This window comes from Dromiciops gliroides, chromosome 3, assembly GCF_019393635.1.
Source record: "Dromiciops gliroides isolate mDroGli1 chromosome 3, mDroGli1.pri, whole genome shotgun sequence".
Lineage (NCBI taxonomy): Eukaryota > Metazoa > Chordata > Mammalia > Microbiotheria > Microbiotheriidae > Dromiciops > Dromiciops gliroides.
Window position 1 is genome coordinate 296,879,586 of NC_057863.1, and position 15,146 is coordinate 296,894,731.

Consider the following 15,146-nt stretch of genomic DNA (forward strand, 5'->3'; position numbering starts at 1 on the left):
TACTTTGTTAAAACCTAGTTGAAGAAAACCTACAGAATTTCTTTTTGACACTAATTTTATTGCATTATAGGTGTGAATCCATTTAGAACGGAGGCATCTATTAAACATTAAAATTTTTAAGAGATATCCAGTGGCAATTTTCCATTTCCATAGAGAAAACATTTACTTGTCACAAGTGAGGAATATTCTTTAAACATATTCCCAAAGCAACACATGCTTATACCATGTGAGAGAATAGCAAACTAATACTCATGCTAGATTTATTTAATTATAAGAAAAGAGGGTTCCAAAAATTAGCAATGAGGTACAACCAGAAATAGGTTGTTATTTTATTTATTTTTTTAAATCCTATCACATAGGCGCTCAATTTGCCCAGTGTGACAATCTCGGCTAGTAATGAATGTGCTGACACAGCTGGCTGGCATCTTGGAATCGATAAGAAAAGACTAGCTGCTGTGGATTTCAGAGGAAGTAATGCTGCCATTAACTCAAAAGAGCAATTTGTTACTACCTGGAAATTTAAGTTCCATTAGTTCGACAAATATAAATCTGGACAGTTAAGTCAAATCACACCCAACCAGTAGGAAGAGACACAGAGGGACTACTAAGATGTTTCTAATCAGGGATACATAAACCAAGTCCACTTAAGTGTTGTAGCAAATTTATGTAGAAAAGGGATGCAACTCTTCCTGGAGTATTTATCCCATTCCCAACAACACACTCTGAAAACAAGGAAATGCATTCACTTCTTTATTTCTCTCATATTAGGCTGCTCTACTACTCTTCAGCAGGGAATTAACTGTTCCTTTTACAGTAATGCAGCCTCCCTAGGAAAGGAAATCTATTCCATTCCAGTGTGGCATAGTAGGTAAAAAGTCAGACCCAGAGTCAAGAAGACTTGGCTTCTGACACACTAGCTGTATTACCCTGAGCACCTAACTTAACGTTTTAGTGCTCGAAAGCAACTCTTTAAAGATGAAAAGTGGCAAAGCAGCTGTGGATCTATATTTGTAGAGATGATTTCCTTTACCAGGAATTCTCTACAAAAATGAAGTTTCTTACTGAAAACAAAACCAAACCTAACTTGAACTAGAGAAAAAGATGCTGCTCCTCTAAACTGCAAACAATTAATAGTTCTTATGTGGTAAAAGTGACCCCTAAAAGTCTTTAGCTATCAGAGGCAGCTAGGTGATGCAGTGGATAAAGCACCAGCCCTGGATTCAGGAGTACCTGAGTTCAAATCTGGCCTCAGACACTTGACACTTACTAGCTGTGTGACCCTGGGCAAGTCACTTAACCCCTATTGCCCCAGGGGAAAAAAAAAGTCTTTAGCTATCTTCCAATCTAGCTCATCCACATTTAAGTTTAATAGGATGAAAAACTACTGTAGATTTAAAGGTGTTAGTCAGGAGGACCTCAAAACATTAAGGTCAAATCCAGTTAAGATTTGTTATTTCTAATACTGAAGTATGTTTAAATTAAATGAATTTTTAATAAGTGCCTATTTGTTCATTCATTTATTCAACAAAAAAAAGGCCCACATATTAAATGACTACTATTTGCAGAAGACTGAATTAGACCTGAGGATTAAAAAAAAAAAAGATTAGATAAGATAGTCCCCAAGCCCACAGATCTCACACACAAGTTTAGCACAACTAATGAGCAAGCTGCTTCCCCTTTTTGGGTCTCGTTTCATTTGTAAGTGAGGAGGTTTGACTAGATGTTCTCAAAGGTTCCATTGAGGTAGAAATCTATTAATCTTGTGTGCCTGCTTCCATGAGGAATGCAGACCCTGAAATCCATGAGAGCAAAAAGTTTTTAGACAGCTTTTAACTATGTTACAGAGATGGAACTGACATACAGTGCTATAAGAATATGATTGTCAAAATACACAGTAGAAGTTACAAGAACTCAGAAAAGGCAAACATAAATCTTGGCCCAATTAGTCAGGTGAGGATGATTTTATGGGGGAAGTGGGACTTAAGCTAGGCCTTGAAGGATGTGAACAGAAGAAGGAAGGTTAAAGGGAGATGACTTCCATGAGGGGAATGATATGAATAAAAATGAGGTATAAATAAGCATCTTAGGTTCACAGAACAGCCAGAGCAGGCATGAACTCAGAGGTGAAAGTTGTGGAGTGTTGGGAAATACTGTTTGCTTACTTAGTGCCTGACAGAATACCTGTTACATTGCAGGCATTTAACAAAGTCTTGTGGAGTAAATGAAGGAGTGAAAGAATGAAATATACCAGATTTTTGCGAGCCCCGAAAGCCAGGCAAAAGAATTCATACTTGATATAGTAAGGAAAGGAGAGTAGTTTAATATTTTGGGACTGGAGAGTGACATGATAAAAAAAAGTTGTTAATTAAGACTAGTTTCCTTTTTTTTCAGACACGGCCAAAATGAGAATTTGTTATGCTTGCCTATACATATGTTAAAAAGGTCTTGTTTTTCTTTGTCATTCTTTTTTTTTCCATGTGGGAGTAGGTGGATGGGAAAGCAGGGCTAGTGAAAGGGTTACTATAAAAACAAAAGAAAGAAAAAAAGGATTATTGAAGTATTTTTTAATGAATAGAAAAGAAGGAAAACCAGAAGGGAACACATAAAGCAGGGCAACTTGGAAAGTTACATGTTGAATTTATTATATACTTAAAAGGAAAATCAAGTGGTACTTACTGGAAATTTATAATTTAACACATAAACATACTTGGGGGTGAGGTTCCACATTTATATGGAAATGCTCATTTTATTAGGTTTAGCTTCAAAGTTTAAAAAACAAGTTATTAAAAAAAAAGGTCTGGTCACAGTGTGCAGGATGGGTTGGAAGAGAGATACCAAAGAGAAGAAAAGCAGAGAAAAGGCTTTTAAAGTAACACAAGCACATAGGGTGGTGATGATTATAAATAACAAGGATAATGATAATACCTCACTGCTTTTCCTCAAACAAGACATTCCACCTCCTGACTCTGGGCATCTTTGCTGGCTGTCTCCCAAGCCTCCTGGCTTGCCTGACTTCCTTCAATCTAGATTAAATCTCACCTTCTACAGGAAGCCTTTCCTGACCCCCCCCCCCCCACTTCTCATTCCTTTCTTTGCTTATTATTTCCAATGTGTCCTTCATATGGTTTGTTTGTACCTAATTGTTTGAATGCTGTCTCCTACACTGGACTTCGAGCTCCTTGAGAGTATGGACTGTGTTTTGCTTTTTCTTTGTAGCCCCAGAATTTAGCACAGTGCCTGGCACATAGTGGGGCTTAATAAATGTTTATTGACTAATAATAATAATAGTCTAAACTGATTTTACCATTGATTTTACAAATATTCTTACTTGAGACTCACAACAATGTTGTTGGTATAATGCAACTAATACTCAAATATTAGTGTCTTTGTTATAAAGATAAGGAAACAGAGGCTCAGAAAGGTTCAAGGGACTTATGCAAGGTCACACAAGTAGTCATTTACACAGTATAGCTCATTTTAGAAGTAACTAAATCACCTTCTACATGTAAAAACAAAATGAATTTTTATTTTTACCATTGAATTCTTCAATTTCCAATTCTGGGGCTACCATATAATACTTTTCACAAAGCATCTTGGCTGTTTCATATGCATCTGAAAAAAGAAATTTTAAAAAAAGTTGCATTATTTTTCTGGAAGGAAAAAAATGTATAAATATTTTAAGGGTCCAATTTTTATGAATTCTTCCTTATACCTTGAAAGGAAAAGGTTAAAAAAAAGACTTTTAAAAATAAATATATTTAAGAGTTACTCTATTTCATTCAATAAATACTTGAATTCATACAGTGAGTAGAGTACTCTGCTGGGTGCAGATAATTAAAAGCATAAGAAATGACCTCCCTTCTCATGGAATTTAAAGTTTAGCCAGAAAGTCAAAACATTCAAATAAATAAATTAAATCAAAGTTAGCATGTGATACATGAATAGTTTATCAGTCTTAGAAGATTTCAGAAGTAAAAGTTAACTTGTAGCTACAGGGATCAAAGGGAAATGGAACTTCTCAGTCTGGTGAAACCTATGAACCCCTCAGAATCATGTTTCAAAATGCATAAAATAAAATACACAGAATTACAAAGGAAACCAATTATACTGAAATAATTCTCAAGATATATAAATACATATATATATATATATATATTTTAGAGTTTAAATATACCATATTAAGAAACCCTAGCATTGACTGTCTGAAGATAGTGTTCCATATCTAACAATGATATTATCTGTGTAGCCTTCAGAAAGTCAACCAATCTCTACAAGCTCAGGTTAAAATCCAAGGATTCTACTTTTTAAAAATTGTACTTATGACTCTTAAAAAATTTCAACCTTACAAGCCTTAGCCAAGTTAACTTTTTCAATTTTGTGAAGAATTTGTGATATTCAGAGATAAGTGACGGATGGTGGGTGGAGAGATAAATATTAAGTGCTTACTATATGTTAGACACTGTACTAAGAGCTTTACAAAGAACATCTCATTTGATCCTCACAACAACCCTAGGAGGTAGGTGGTATTATTATTCTAATTTTACAATTGAGGAAACTAAGTTAAATGACTTGCCTAGGGTCATATAACCAGTAAGTACCCGAGGTAGGATTTGAACTCAGGTCTGCCTGACTCCAGGCACAATCCTCTACCCACTGTACCATCTAGCTGTTCTTTATATAGAACAAAATGCAAACTAAAAAGCCATTTTAATAATTTGCCTCATACATGTCAAAATTATATAATATTCTAAGACAGACTTGACTACATGGACTATTTTGAAAATCTGTTGCAAATTAACAAGAGAAGTCTAAAACAGGGAGATGTATATTTGCCAGTGATATGGAAGAAAGCCATCATAAATTCAAAGCAAAACACAAATTTCCTATAAATGACAATGGACTCCAAAATTAATTGCGTCAAGTTCTAAAGTGCTACAAAGCCTCCCACCTCTGTGAAATTTACAACAATCGACTCACACTGTGGGGGAAAAGTGTGTGAAAAATCTAAACTGCCCATATTATGACATGGAATTGGAGAAATGGTTCACTGAATAAGACCACCAATACATATATCTTAAACAGCTACTACAGATGGATAATGGGCTGGTTCTCAAGCTCATACTTGTGGAATGCGTATGCAAAATTACAGAGTGCTTTCAATGATCTAAAAATGAGTACTGCTGCAAAAGTTTATCTCTTCAATACTAATATTTTCCAAGTGATGCTACTTGGCTATGACATAGAATGTAACAATCAGAAAGTGCAAATTACAAACAACTGAAAGGCCAATAAAAACTACAATGCAGATGGAAATATGCTGCTATACACTCTCACTGGTGATTTCCACTAAGAATCAAAAAGGTATCAATGAATATATGTATGACAAGATGGCCTTGACAGTGAGATTAAGAGAACAAATTGTCGCTGTTTGTCCTTTGTTCTTGAAGAGGACCATGACATCGGGTGATGTCATGACTTGCACTGAATTGGGTTTAAATGAGGGAGGGTTTTACAAGGTCACCAACCTCACTCTCTTTTCCAGAGTCATCTGGGTCCAGTGTTAAGATATATATCAAGACGATTAGAGATGGCACTGGATGTTTAAGGCAATTGGGGTCAAGTGATTTGCCCAGAATCACACAGTTAAGTATTTGAGGTGACATTTGAACTCAGGTTTTCTAAGAGAACAAGCAGACAGATTGAATGATATATTCACAATACTTAAGACATATCTTTGGTATAAAGGATGGCTCATGAAGGAGTTGGGGAGAGATAAAATGGGAAATGTAGGTGATATAAAAACAAAAGACATTAATAAAAAAAAAGGCTACCAAAATGCTTCAGAGGTTTTCTTTTTTTTTTTTTGTGGGGCAATGGGGGTTAAGTGACTTGCCCAGGGTCACACAGCTAGTGAGTGTCAAGTGTCTGAGGTCTTATTTGAACTCAGGTCCTCCTGAATCCAGGGCTGGTGCTTTATCCATTGCGCCACCTAGCTGCCCCCGAGAGGTTTTCTATGGAGGATTTATAGTAAAACATGAGAATCACATATTATGTGAATGTGTAGACTGCTTTCAATCTGGTTCAGTGAAGGGAAATAATGGGACATTCAAAGTATCCAAGTAAAATGCATATGTATGTGCCTTAAATCTACCCAGCTAGGTTGAGATGTCTTCAAGGCTTTTTTTTTGGGGGGGGACAAGTGCGAGGCATTGAGGGTTAAGTGACTTGCCCAGGGTCACACAGCTAGTAAGTGTCAAGTGTTGGAGGTCACATTTGAACTCAGTTCCGCCTGAATCCAGGGCCAGTGCTTTATTCACTATGTCACCTAGCTGCCCCAAGCATCTTTCTTATATTTCCTTTCTCATCCTTGATAGCAATTAATATGGGACCTATGCAGAGAAAACATGGAAGGTACAAGGAAGAAAATGAGATGGTATTTACTGTGGTATTACAGGGAATATCTGGAGCCTATGTTGAATATTCACTCAAGGTAAACTTTTGTTTTACTTTGAACTGTGGAGAGCCATCAGAACATAATGGATAATGAGCTGCCATTGGAGTCAGGGAGACTCAGGATAAAGCTATGGCTCTGACATCTACTGGTGGGTGACTTACCTTCTTACTGCCTCCACCTATCAGTTACAGGTGAGCTGCCAGTCTGTAAGAGTGGAAGTAATTTCCACACAGGTAGTTCCTTAGATCAGTAAAATCACAGATTTAGTCCAAATTACAAACTCTTTGGGGAAGAAAACAGAGAAATCTAAGGGATCTGCTCCCCATCACACATCTCTAGCCATCCTATCTTGCTTTAGGCAGGAATACAGGAAAGGACAAAGAGTTAAATGGTTTTGCAGTTAGATCTCTATCTATAGGGGAACTGGGGTAATGATAAAGGCAGTTACTAAAGAGTATGTATAATATATGATTCCCCCAATACTAGGTACTCCTTCTCAGGTGATGGGAAACTAAGTTTAGTTGCAAAAGTTTAGAAACAAGGCTTTTGCATGACATCTCATTATTACTCAGAACTACTCGGTGATACTCTGTTCTTTTGGTAACAGCATTGGACTGAACGACCCTGACATCATTCTGCCAGGGGTCAGGAGATAGGGACACATGAAATGAATGAAGAAGATAATAAGAGGAAGCCAAAACCCACCACAGGCAACCCTCTAACAACTTCCTAAAGCTTTATCTAGCTGTTGACTGACAGAATTCCACACTGACCCATTACACTCAAAAAAGATGAGACTTTTTGACAACTGTAAAAGCACTGCTCACTGCAGCATGAGCGTACTTTGTTCCTATAGTTTAAATTGCTCCTTTTACCTTACCCAGGGGTGCATGGAGCCTCTGAAACTCATCTCCAGTATGTGACCCAGCTGTGTAACTGTGGGCCTGCATTCAATGCTAACAGGGTATAAGCAGGAGATCTCTGCTTTCTTTATCTTGCAGTATTAGCAGCAGCAGCACTTGGCACAGGCAGTGGAGCTTAAGCTGGGTCTAGGGTACTAAGAGTATAGTTATATGCTTCTCTTAGGTTTTATACAACAGGCCAGATTTGGTTTGGGAGTGGGGAAGATGTGCAGCCTAAATATGGTATATTACAGTATATATTAGTTTAATTTAAAACTCTGAAGGGTTCTAACAAAGCCTTAGAATTATGCTAAATGTCAAGTTTTTTAAATCTATAACAGTGTAGCAGAAGTATGTAAAGTTTTGAAATGCAAAACTTAAAGGGAAAACACAAATTCAAGATCCACTTGCTTTTTGTGTTAGCCAAGAGCACCGTTATGCTGCATCTCCATCTAGTGACAGAAGTTAGCACAGAGTAGGAGAAAGAGTCCTCCAAATCAACAAGTTTTAGTGCTAACAACATCAAAAACATTTTTACTACCCATGTGCATTTTACCATTGCCATGATTAATGATATAGATATTATCATTAAAAAGTAGAAACCTATCCTTCAGAAGACCTCTATATTATGAAATATAAACAGACAGCACGCTAAGAAACGACTAAAAACTATTTTTATAGCAATGACAGCATATTCACAAAACCACAGAATTTGGGAGATCACCTCTGCATTCTCCCCCACCACATATAGCACAATACTTTCATACAGAATGAATCAGTGAATTTGGAAAACTCTATCATGTGATAGAGAAAATTTAATCACAAGACCTGAAGCTATTTTCAATGACTGTGTGGTCTATATTTGCAGGCTAAAGAGTAACATGAAGTTTTTTAAAGTTTGAAAAATAATTATTGGGGGCAGCTAGGTGGTGCAGTGGATAGAGCACCAGCCCTGGAGTCAGGAGTACCTGGGTTCAAATCCGGCCTCAGACACTTAACACTTACTAGCTGTGTGACCCTGGGCAAGTCACTTAACCCCAATTGCCTCACTAAAAAAAAAAAAAGTAGAAAAATAATTATTATATTGTTAATGATACTGACAAAATGGGAGTGCTGCTTGATTCCCCTTTTTAAAAAGACTTATAGTAGAAGGCTTTGTATAGTAAAGTCTTCTTTATTAAACATCAGTCCAAGTAATAAACTTAAGTGTTTGTTTATAGATCACTGTGACTGACTCAATTGGGAAACAAAGACACAAAGATAAAATAAATATTAACCACTGCTGCCCAAAGAAGAAACAAAACAGGGGCTCCCAGATGCCTAGAGGATAAAATATCAATACACCTTAGCCTGCTTTTTAAGGTCTTCCACCACCTGGCTCCTTCCTACCTTATTTCATGCTATGTGACTCCAGGAACTCTGTGTTTCAATCAAACTAGTCTAGACAGTTCATCTCCCATCTCCATGCTACTTTCTCCTCAACTCCACTTCTTATAATCCTTTTTTTCCTTTGAGACTAGGTGGTGAAAGAGCTAGGGTACTGGGCTGGGAGTTAGAAAGACCTGAGTTCAAAGGTGACCTCAGACTTTACTAGCTGCATGACCCTAGACAAGTCACTTAATCTCCGTTTGCCTTAGTTCCCTCAGCTGTGAAATGACATAATAATAGCACCTCTCTTCCAGGGTTGCTGTGAGGACCAAATGAGTTAACAATAGTAAAGTGTTTAACACATTAAAGGCTATATAAATGTTGTTATTATCATAATTATAACTGAACCTAGGTGCCATTTTCTCCAGGAAACCTTTCCTTCCCCTCCCCTACTCACATCCCTCCAAACTGTGCTTTCTCCCTTCTCAAAGTATTTTGTTACATTTACATATACATATATGTGTATATGTATGCATTTCCTGGTAGAATGCTAGCTTTTGGAAGCCAAGGACTGTCTTTGTATTGCCTGTGCAAAAAACTGTGCCTTGTGCATAGCAGGTACTTAATGTGTACTAACTGAACGGAACCGAATTAAGTTAAATCTGTAGTTTCTAATTTGTAAGCCGTGGACCTCTGGGGCCCTGAAGATATCTGTGTGAGAACTGTTTTATAGATTCATAGAGTTGGAAAGGTCTCAAGTGCAGACTCCCTCTATGATACCTCTGCCCAAAGCATGAATCCCCACTATGAAATCTCTGACAAATCATCTATTGTCCATACTATGCTTAAAGACCTCTGGTGAGAGGGAGCCCACTACACCCTGGGATTACTTGTTTAATTTTTTGACTGCAGTAATTATTAGAATGTTATTCTTTTTTTTCCCCCAGGGCAATCAGGGTTAAGTGACTTGCCCAGAGTCACACAGCTAGTAAGTGTCAAGTGTCTGAGGCCACATTTGAACTCGGGTACTCCTGAATCCAGGGCTGGTACTTTATCCACTGCACCACCTAGAATGTTATTCTTTATGGTGAGATGAAAATCTGTCTTGCGAGACTACTAGATCCCCTCTAAGTCTTTTTTTTCTACAGGCTCCAATTCCTTCAATTGATTCTCCTCATATGGTAATATTTCAAGTTCCCTTTCCATTCTGGGTAGCCTCCTCTGGATATCTTCTAGCTTCTAGGTGCCCACTAAAATGTGGCACCCGAAATGAAATATGGCTTCACTAGGGCAGTGTTCATGACTTGATGCCTGCTCCCAGTATATGTCAGAGGACTTAAATTTAAATTTTCCTGTGTCTAAGGCCGGTTCTCTATCCATTATACCATACTATACTTGCCCAAATGCTCTTTTTCCTATCTTCCTCATCCCACCAAAGTAGGGGAGCATGAATTTTCCAGGCATTTTTCAGAGGAAATACCAGATTAATGAAGGATTAGATGATATTCCTTCTGCCCATTCCTATATCTGATTTACAGAATTATACCCTCTGCAGCTCATTAGGTAAGGACCAGCATCCTTTTCATTGTTTATGATCTAAGATCTCCTATACACATATTCCTTCTTCAAACTCTCAAGGATGGGATTTTTAAATCTCAGTATCATATCTCATCACCTTTAATAGTCAGATGATTGTAAACGGCACCAATTAAGGCTCATCAAGATTCCTGGGGGGTCTTTTTATATACTAAGTAACATGGTATAACAACATCTGGTTACAAGACCTTACCAGAGGAGTGTCTACTCGGTGCTAGTTCCCCTGGTGTCGTCTGTTTCTATATGCTTGTCACCCAGAATCCTATTTGTAAGTGATGTCCCCATATGACTAAAGCAGTACTTGTTTCCTACCTGGACATATACTAGGCAATTACAGAATGGACCCATATACAATACAGAAGGACTGCTTAAATACTGAGCATATTGTCTTGTAGGCATTTCTAGTGATAGGAAATCAATGTGACCAGTACTATGGCTGTGAAATGTAGAAACACAAACACTGCTTTATTTCCAAATCAGTCCTTTCCACACTGCCATTAGCCTGTGGGCAGTATGCTATTGTGAAAAGCAACTGAATTCCTAGCTTCTTCTAGAAGATCCTACAAGCTTTTGCTATAAGCTGTGCAACTGCCCCCATCTGACACAATCGTGCTAAAGTTGGCTAATCTGACTACATTCCTTAAAAATTACTTGGCCATTTTGACACAGTAAATAACTTCACATTGAGCTGGGTAGTACATTTATGCTAAGTAATCTATGATTATTTAATCAAGGATGGCAACAGCTTCATCATGAAATCTCCCCAGACTCAGAGCCACAGCTGCAAGATTGCAAAAGCTCCCATAGCTTTCATCAGGACTTAGTGGTGCTCTAGAACCTACTACAGCCTCTCAGGTAGTGCTGAATATTTTATGTCTAATCTAGTGATCAGTAGCATAGACAAATTAATTATTTTACTGAGATTTCCCAAAGATGGCCCAAATACAAGGGTATCACGATGTGTTAGAACTTTTTCTAATCAATGCAGGGGTCTCACCATTCACCTATAAAATTTTGTCACAAATGCAAGTTTTTTTTGGGGGGGTGAGGCAATTGGGGTTGTGACTTGCCCAGGGTCACACAGCTAGTAAGTATCAAGTGTCCGAGGCTGGATTTGAACTCAGGTCCTCCTGAATCCAGGGCTGGTGCTTTATGTACTGTGCCACCTAGCTGCCCCCACAAATGCAATTTTTATACTCCTTTCATAGGCTAATAATATACAAGCTCCAGGACAGAGAAGTCACTAGAATATTTCTGATTCTTGGGTATGTTACCTGGAATCTGGATTTGGGGAAAAAGATAACGAATTCCTTTTGGGCACATTGAATTTGAGATGTGTCAATAGGCAATATAGGACTAGAGCTCAAGAGAGCCAAATACATAGATTAGGCAGTCATAAGCAGAGAGATATTTAAACCTACAAGATCTGATGAGTTAGAGAGAGAGAGAGAGAGAGAGAGAGAGAGAGAGAGAGAGAGAGAGAGAGAAGGAGGAGAGGGGAGGGGAGAGGAGATGGCCTAGAGTATTAGGGTATACCCACATGTAGGGGGTGTACTATCGATGATGATCCAGCAAAGTAGATCATATAGTTAAGAGAACCAAGAAGGAACAATGTTATGAAAACCCACAAAGGAGAAAATACTTGGAAGAGACAGTGGTCAACAATGTCAAATGCTTCACTGGTGAAGTTCCCCCTACCCTGCTCCAAATAAACTAAATCTGTCTAGATAATTACAAATTTTCATGCCCTCTTAACCTTCCAAGCCCCAGGATAATGAATTCCTGACTGCCAAGGAGCAAACTCTGCTCTCCAACCCTTGCTGCTTATTTTCATCTGTGTCCAACTGAATCCTACTCCACCAATCTCCTACCACATACACATATGCTGTATTCTCCCTCTCTAAGTATGCCTCTCACTCTACAATTAACACTTATCTTCATTCGAGACCACTTCCTCCCTTTTTCCTTTCATCTTAAGGATCTCACTGAGACCTGACTCCCCTTGGTTACCATTTCATTATTGGTCATCATCTCCAATACTAATTGTACCTTTTCTCATACTCCCTGACTCACCAGTTCCTGAGGGGGCCAGAATACTCCTTATTCCCCAGGGACACTTCTAGACTCTCCGTACTTCCCAATACAAAGTAATGTCTCCTCCTTTAAGGTACATTCTATCCAAATTTATCACTTAATCCAGATTCTAATGCTTATTATCTACTTACCCCAAAGAAATTCTCCCTCCTTTCTCAATGAGTTAGTTTTATAGCTCATAGTTCTGCTTCTCCACCCCAAACTCTGTCCCCATACCAGAATTCAAACTACATTCATAGCCTAAACTTCCAATTTTTCAGTCTATTTGTCACCTACTTTCTCCACCTCAGCTACACAAAGGGATGGTCTCAAACTTGATCCTGTTATCACTCCTAAGGGGTAAGGTTAAGAACTATAACCTTTCTTTATCTGATCAAATCTTATTACCATTCCATCTCTCTCTGTGCCTTAATTCTCCTAAGCCTTCATTCTCACTGTGAGTTCCAATCCCTCCACACCTCAGCACCTTCCCAGACAATCTATCACCCCTGCTCTGGCTACAATTTCCTCACTTCCCAATCTCAATCCCTTAGTGAATGAACCACTTGAATGCTATACTACCCTCTGTTCTATAACTCCAACTCCCTTGTGCTAACAATGTTCAAATCTTGCCAAACCTCAACCAGGAATTATGGCAACATCCACCTCTACTCTTATTCCCTTGCTGCTGAATGGAGTCGGAGGAAGTCAAACAATTATGCTAATTAAGTTCACCACAAATTTATGTCCTCTAATTTTACCTTGGTCGTTACCCCAATAAGGCACTCCTTTTTTTCCTTCCAAATTAATCCTCTATCCCACTTTCCACAGTTGCTTTTTTAAACCTACTCTTCTCTCAAACCTACTGCTGGGTACTTCTTACTCTCTCCCTCTTAGCTGAAATATTTACCCTGTATTGTGCTGAGAAATTCAAGGTCATTTACTATCGGCTCCATTTTATTCCTTCTTCTTCACCATCCATTAATCCTCTGACACCATCATCTACTATCTCCTCCTTCACTTCTATCTATGATGAAGAGATCCATTCTCCCCATATATCCATTCTCCTTGCCAAAATCAATCACACCACACGTACTCTTGATCTCATTACCTTCTATCTTTTCGATTGCTACTGATATTTCCTCTTCTATTTTCTCCCCTTATCTACTGGTTTCTTGCTTGCTGTCTACAAATATACCCAAGTCTCCCTAATCCTTGTAAAATTCTCATTAGGATCCAGCCACCCTTGCTAGCTATCATCCTTTCTCTCTCCTCTATTACTCAGCCATGTTTAACCCCCAATGATACTTCCACTCTCCCTACTTCTTATCAGGTCAATGTCTCTTCCTTTGATGTACACTCTATCCACATTTATCATCTAATCCAGATCCTACTGACTCCTACTAGGATATTCTCCCATCTTTCCAATGAGTTCCTAATTGATTTTCTATCCCTTTCCACAAGGACTATCTATAATTGGTGCTTCCACTATCTCTCATTAAAAGCCTTTTGCAATCTGGCTTAGGTCCCTAGAACTCAACTGAGACTGAACTCTATAATGTTAACTGGTGAAGTGGAAATAACCCAGTGGCTGGAGTCAGAGTAACTAAGTTCAAATCTCAACTCCATTGCTTACTATCTGTGTGACCCTAGGCAAGTCACTTAGACTCTCTTAGTCATAATTTCTTCATTTTTAAAATGAGGTCATACCCCTGCCCTAGGTAGTCTGAACTAAATGACCTATGAAATCCCAGTTATAGAGTTATGATCCCATGATATTGTAACTACCAAATCTAATGTCTTCTTTGCAGTCTTTATCCTTTTTGACTTCTCTGAAGCACTTGATATAACTACTACCTCATTTATCTGCAATTTCTTCCTGTCTGCTATCCTCTTCCCCCATTGTCTATAAACATGTCTATGTCTCCTCCACACTCAAAAAACCCTCATTTGCTCTATTCCTCCTTGCTAGCTACAGTCCTATATTTCTTGTACCTTTTCTAGTTAAACTCCTTGAGAAAATCTACAATTAATACCTCCATTACCTTTAATTTCATTCTCTTACCTTTGTAGTCTATCTTCTGACCCTATCATTTGAGAGTAACTTCTCTCTACAAACTATCAATGATTTTTTTTGGGGGGGTGGGGCAATGGGGGTTGTGACTTGCCCAGGGTCACACAGCTAGTAAGTGTCAAGTGTCTGAGGCCCGATTTGAACTCAGGTACTCCTGAGGGCCAGTGCTTTATCCACTGCGCCACCTAGCTGCCCCCCCCAATGATTTCTTAATTGCAAAATCTAATGGTCTTTTCTTAATTCTCATCCATTTTGAAACGATGAAGGTACAGAAAAATCTGGGAAGACTTAAATGAATTGATGCAAAGTGAAGTGAGCAGGACTAGGAGAACAATGTACACAGTAATAGCAACATTGTAATGATTAGCAACTGTGAAAGACTCAGCAACGGATCAATACAGTTATCCATAACAATTCCAAAGGACATATTTTCCACCTCCAGATAGAGAATTGAAGGACTATGTAGTACAGACTAAAGCACATTTTTTTCTCTTTATTCTTCTTGTTTATTTTTTGCAATGTAGCTAACATAGAAATATTTTTATGACTTCATATTGTACTTCTTGCCTTCTCATTGAATGGGGGAGAGAGAGAATTTGGAATTGAAAATAAACATTTTTTATTTTTTTTAAATTCTGAATAGAACTTTATTTTCCAAAATATATGTAAAAACAAAATT

The 15,146-nt window shown here is 38.1% G+C and overlaps 1 protein-coding gene across 5 annotated transcripts in view; it reads right to left on the bottom strand.

Annotated features, from left to right (window-relative positions):
* PDK3 (pyruvate dehydrogenase kinase 3) overlaps positions 1 to 15,146 on the bottom strand; it is a 134,798-nt gene that overhangs the window by 22,526 nt on the left and 97,126 nt on the right. For all 5 annotated transcript variants that reach the window (XM_043992822.1, XM_043992824.1, XM_043992823.1 and 2 more), the window contains one exon: positions 3,535 to 3,612. In XM_043992822.1, the coding sequence (XP_043848757.1) occupies positions 3,535 to 3,612 (78 nt within the window). The remainder of the gene's footprint in view (positions 1 to 3,534; positions 3,613 to 15,146) is intronic.